General features: G+C 34.8%; 1 protein-coding gene across 1 annotated transcript; it reads left to right on the forward strand.

The window, feature by feature from the left end:
- On the forward strand, window positions 1-2,181 carry LOC126884496 (tRNA-dihydrouridine(20a/20b) synthase [NAD(P)+]-like). The gene has a single exon (XM_050650434.1). It carries the CDS (start codon window positions 407-409, stop codon window positions 1,661-1,663), a length of 1,257 nt encoding a protein of 418 aa, XP_050506391.1. The 5' UTR covers window positions 1-406; the 3' UTR covers window positions 1,664-2,181.
- The last annotated feature ends 3,541 nt before the right edge of the window (window positions 2,182-5,722 follow it).

Here is a 5,722-nt window from a genome sequence, read left to right on the forward strand (position 1 = left end):
GAATTCAATAATTCAGAATTTTACATTGAGTTTCCTATGGCCCTTTTTACGATTCACCACCCGGTATAAGATAAAATGTGTACTATTTGTCTAATTATTTCATAATAACACAAATAATACACATATATACACAATAACACACATTCAATGATCGAAAATCATTTAAAAATATGGGAATGTAAACTCTTGTGACGTAAAGTCAAAAATATAAGTCTCCCCACCACCGTCGGACAAGACAACCGTAATAAAGTCTAATAACCGTGGGATCGGATATGCTGAATATAAATAAGAAGAAAAGTAGATATTTAAGGTTAAGAAGGTTATATTTGTTTTACAGTACAGCACGTTACAGTTTACAAAAATATGAAATCCTGAATTAGGATTTAACAGGATTCCTGATCTCCCGATGTGTGCAATGGTCAGCAAAAATGACATACCTATAGATATTCTCGATTTATTTCGAGATAAAAAGTTAGTGAAAATATGTGCCCCCATGGTACGCTACAGCAAATTACAATTTAGAAACCTTGTCAAACTGTATAACTGTGATTTAACATTTACTTCTATGATTTTGGCAGATTCTTTTTGTCAAAGTGCAAAAGCCAGGAGTAATGCATTTACCACAAATTCTTTAGATACTCCTGTTGTTGTACAATTTGCATCAAATACTGTGCATGATTTCGTAGGTGCAGCATATTTAGCATCTCCACATTGTAATGGAGCAGATTTGAATTGTTGTTGTCCGCAGAGATGGGCAAGAGAGCAGGAATTGGGTTGCGATATGTTAAAGAAGCCAGAATTAATTTATGATATGGTTCGCCAATGCAGAAATCACGTTTTGAAACCTTTCACTGTAAGTGTAAAAATGCGACTGCTGTGTGGTGAAAAACATATGGTTAATATTTGTAAACAATTAGAAATGTGTGGTGTTAGTTTTTTAACTATTCATGGTCGTACTTCTTACCAAAATGTGGGTGATATTAATAAGGACACTTTAAAGTTAATAAATGATACTTGTTCTTTACCTGTGATAGCTAATGGATGTGTGACAACATTAGATGATTGTTACAAATTACAAGAGTATACAGGATGTAAGGGTGTAATGGTTGCGAATGGTATCCTGACCAATCCTACAATATTTACTGGAAACTTAGAAACAACTCTGGATTGTATACAAAACTGGTTAGATATTTGTTATAATAGTTCTTTGACAATGGATCAATATCTTAAGGAAAGCAACAAGCCTAGTCAAATGATTCAAGAAAAACCATATAATTTAATATATCAGTGCTTTCATCACCATTTAGTGTTTATGTTAGAAAGGATATTGCCAAGGAAGCAGAAGAGATACTTTAATAATTTAAAAACTTTTAAAAGTGCTTTAGAATTTTTAGATGAATATTTTCATTTAAAACCTAGATTATTTGAACTTGAGAAATATTTACAATATACAAATTTTAATATAGATTATTCAGGTAGGGAATTGTTATATCAAAATTTAAAACCAGATAACTTGACTACAAATGAAGATTTTAACCTATATAACTCAGAAAACACAGACGGGCAGTATTTTACATCAAAAACTAACAATGATACTTGTGATTGGTCAGACATATTTCTTGAAAATGGTGGAGGCGATTTGAAATTGATGTCAAAATATTAGTTTTTTGAATGAAAAATACAGACAAACTATAGCTCAGCGTGAAAAAATGTATAGAAGGTAAAGTGAATAAAAAGTAGTCAAAAATATACTGTGCAAATTTCAGATTAATCCATGTAGCCTTACTAATGTAGCAAGTTACCAATTTTAACATATGACTTAGCATTATGCATTACTTTTTAGTGTTGGTAGGTATAGTTGTTCCATTATATCTTTGCACAAATATCATGATTTATTTTTGAACAAGTTTAATCAAAACATTAAGTGAAATGTATGTCGATATGTAATTTGATATGAACTGTCAATGTAATAATTAGGAAATGGCTATTATCAGTGGATGTATTTTATAAAGTTATATTGTACATTTATATTTAGCTATGTTCTAATATATTTAACACAATATAACTTTATAAAAGAAACACAATAAAGTTATAAATTCCAATAAAAACAATAAATGCACTAATATCACTGTCACTGAAAATAATGTAGATCAAAATTCATAGTAAACAATGTATCAAAGACATTTTTTTCTTCTTTTTTTGCCTTTGGGAACTGCGCCCGTTTAGCCAGCAACACTTCTTAAAATCAAATCCAATCGAACAAACAAGGGTAGGAAAGGGAAAAAAAACTTCGCACTTATGTTGTTCAGGGTGACTAACCACAGACTAAGTAGGGATACAGGGTATTATTAATTTACATGACTAATTTTATGATCTAAAGTTTCAATTTACACGACTTAACATAATCTAGAAAAATCCTAAAGATTGACAGTCTGTTCAAAGCTAGTAAGTTCATCAGATTATATGGGGGATAAACGTTTTCTTGCAATAGCTGCATATTCAACAGATTTCTTTGTGTCACCTGCAAAAAATATATGATCCAAGTCACTTATTGTACCTATTGCAATTTTTGCACAAATCCGACTGTATTACATTGATTTAATATAGATATGCGGGATAACAGGCATGGCCAAATTTTAGTCGAGAGATAGTAACAATATCGTGTCTTGAAAAATCTAAATTTTTATGCCAATAAACTGTCGGGATTTTCGGATGTAAAAGAGTATACCTTGTCGGACAATTTATACAGTACTAATTCCATTGAAGTTTCCAGTTATCATGTAGTCTGGTTTTACTTATGGTTGGTTATACATTCTTGAAGTCCAATATTATTCAATGTTTCGTCGCCACTGAAAATGCTGTCTTTTGCCAACTGATCTACTTTTCCATTATTTTCAAGACCAATATGAGCTTTTATCCACGTGAATACTACATATATTACACTGCATAGTTTTTTTTTGTGGGAGGAGGAAATCTTCAACCGTCAGGGTAGACCGCAGCACCCCAAGGAATTGGTGTTCTGCCCTCTACCCTGGTGTGTGGGATTCAGTCCGCTTGCCCGATTCAGACACCCGTGAAGCCGAGCGAATCAATCGTGAAAACGCAGCTGTCCACTAAAACCCCCTCATTTCAGCCGTGGACACCCGGTACATATTTTTAACAAACGTTACTTCGGATGCCCCGCTGCTGACCCTATCTATCTACTCCATGTCGGTGGAGCCGACTGTGAAGAGTAGTTACTCTTTTATTTGTTCCAGAAATAAAACATTGAGTACTGTGTACAAAAAGAAGAGTAGGTATATGAAAAAAGTTAAAATAAAAGGAAGCGTAAGTGTACACAACTAAAATAAAATAAGATGAAAATAAGTATCCATAAAACAGTGTAAAGGTAGAAGTGTATAGATAAAAGATGTATAAGTAAAATACGGGATAAAATATCCTTGATGATGTCTTCTGTCACTCTCTCATCTCCCATCTTGTCTCGCTCTCTCTCACGTTTCCTTTTTTTTATTATCTCTGTTATTAGGTCTACTATCACGTTGAAATTTTCTTTGCTTTGGATGGCTACATTCATTATAGTCTCTGGTGGACTAGTTTTGTTCTCATGTCTTGTTTATCGTGGAAAATGTTGCAATGGAATACACAATGCTCTGCATCGTCACGCACTCCAGATTCTATACATGTCATCTTCCATTTTCCTTATACGATATATGTAAGACCTGAATGAACCGTGCCCGGTCAGGAATTGAGTAAAAAAGTAATCTGTTCTTTTAAACCTACATTGATACCACTCTTTCACGTCTAGAATTAGTGTTTTCGTTCATTGTGCTTTTTCTATCTGTTGCTCCCATTCTTATTGCCATTCGTTTAGCATTTGCTCTTTTAGCTAGGCTTTCACCCCTATTAGGTGGCCGTTATTATTTTCGTATATGATCTTACGTTCTTTTGCAAGGAGGTGAATGGGGAGCGTACCCGCAATCACCTATAGGGCTATTGTCGATGTAGTCCAATATGCACTTACTACCTTCAGGAGGCGTTTTCTTGGAATTCTCGTTAATATTTCCTCATATTTTTTGAATCTCAACGCTTCAAGCCATACAGGTGCCCCATATAGGAGGGTGGATTGTACTAACTGGAGATAAAATTTTCTTTTATAGTTACTCGGTCCGCCTATATTTGGTGAATCTGCCTGAATCAAGGTAGCCTGTTGTATAGGTCATTTATTTCTTTTAAATTTTTCATTGTCGAATACTGCTTCCTGTCGTATTTTGTGACCTTGGTGCCAATTTCGTAGGTGATGTACCGGTGAAAGGTGAAGAGGTTCTCGTCCAGTACATCCCAATCTCTGATCTTTTTGGCAACACCACCGCTAGCTATGGTGACATCTATGTGGCTTTTCGATGTACCTCTCACATATGTTGGTTTTCCATTGTTTAGCACTATGAGGTCCGTCGCGGAGATCCACTCATTCCAAAGTTCACCCCTCTCGTCATTTCGGGGGGATCCCCATAGAATGGACTGCAATTATGTCTCCGGCTGGCTACTAAAAAATGTTTCTCCCTCTGTGTCGTGTCTATTATATTCTCCGTGTGTTGTCTGTAACGCTCTCTAGTAATATTCGGGGAAATATAGCACGCTATTATGTGCTATTATGGTTATTTTGTCGATTTTTATTGTTACATAGTTACACGCCCCTCTTTTCTTACTATTTTATTGATGCACACATTTCTATTTAGTAGATAGGGGAAAGTGACCTGTGATGGCCCTGTGCCTGTGTTGGCCCTGATTCTTTATTTTCTAGTATGTAACTCTGGTTGCCTAATTTGTTTACCGTATGCTTTCGATATCGGCCGCTTAGTTTGTAAACGAATTTTGTTGAAGCATCAGTGTCTAATGTGGCTGCTATAAAAAAAAATGAATCCGGTAAGTAAATGATGTTAAAAATTGATATTTGAAAATGCATGTTACGTTTGTATCTAAAGGGATAATGGGATATCATTTGGAGAGAGAGATTTTAGTTAGTTCTTTGTTACATATACGATAGTAGTTTTACGGTTATGTTTTCATATATGGAAAGTTTTTAGTGTTTTTGTGTTACACTGCATTTTGCCTATGATGGCCCCAGGTTAGTATACCTACGATGGCCCTGGGGCCATCATAAGCATATGCACACTTGCACAGGGACCATCGTAGGAATAGATATACCTAATAAAACTTTTTTATTTCAGAATAACAGACAGCAGTGGGATGAAGAAAATATGGCGCAAGCATTAGAAGCATTACGAAATAAAACAATGGGTTATACAACAGCAGTAAAAACCTTTAAAGTACCTCGAACTACTCTACGTAGAAGATTTAAAAATGAACAAGGCAGTATAAAAGGTTATTTAGGTGGACATAAGCCTACATTTGATGTCGATGTTGAAGCCGAAATAGCAAAGCATGTTGTTAATTTAGAAACCAGGCTTTTTGGTCTTACCAGTACAGAATTAAGAAAGCTTGTTTTTCAAATAGCGAAGAAGCATAAAATTAACCACCGATTTAATAAAGAAAAAGGCATTGCTGGTAGAAAGTGGCTGAAGGGGTTTCTCGCAAGGAACCCACAGATAACTGTTAGAACTCCCGAGCAGACATCTATCGCAAGAGCAGAGGCTTTCAATAAAGAGAACATTAGGAAGTTTTTCAGTTCCATTGGAGAAGTTATGGACAAATATCAGTTTTC

Source organism: Diabrotica virgifera, chromosome 5, assembly GCF_917563875.1.
Source record: "Diabrotica virgifera virgifera chromosome 5, PGI_DIABVI_V3a".
NCBI classification, from domain to species: Eukaryota; Metazoa; Arthropoda; class Insecta; order Coleoptera; family Chrysomelidae; genus Diabrotica; species Diabrotica virgifera.

Bases quoted from the DNA above. Each gene is read 5' to 3' on its own strand.
- LOC126884496 (XM_050650434.1), top strand. From the start codon at position 407: ATGTGTGCAATGGTCAGCAAAAATGACATACCTATAGATATTCTCGAT.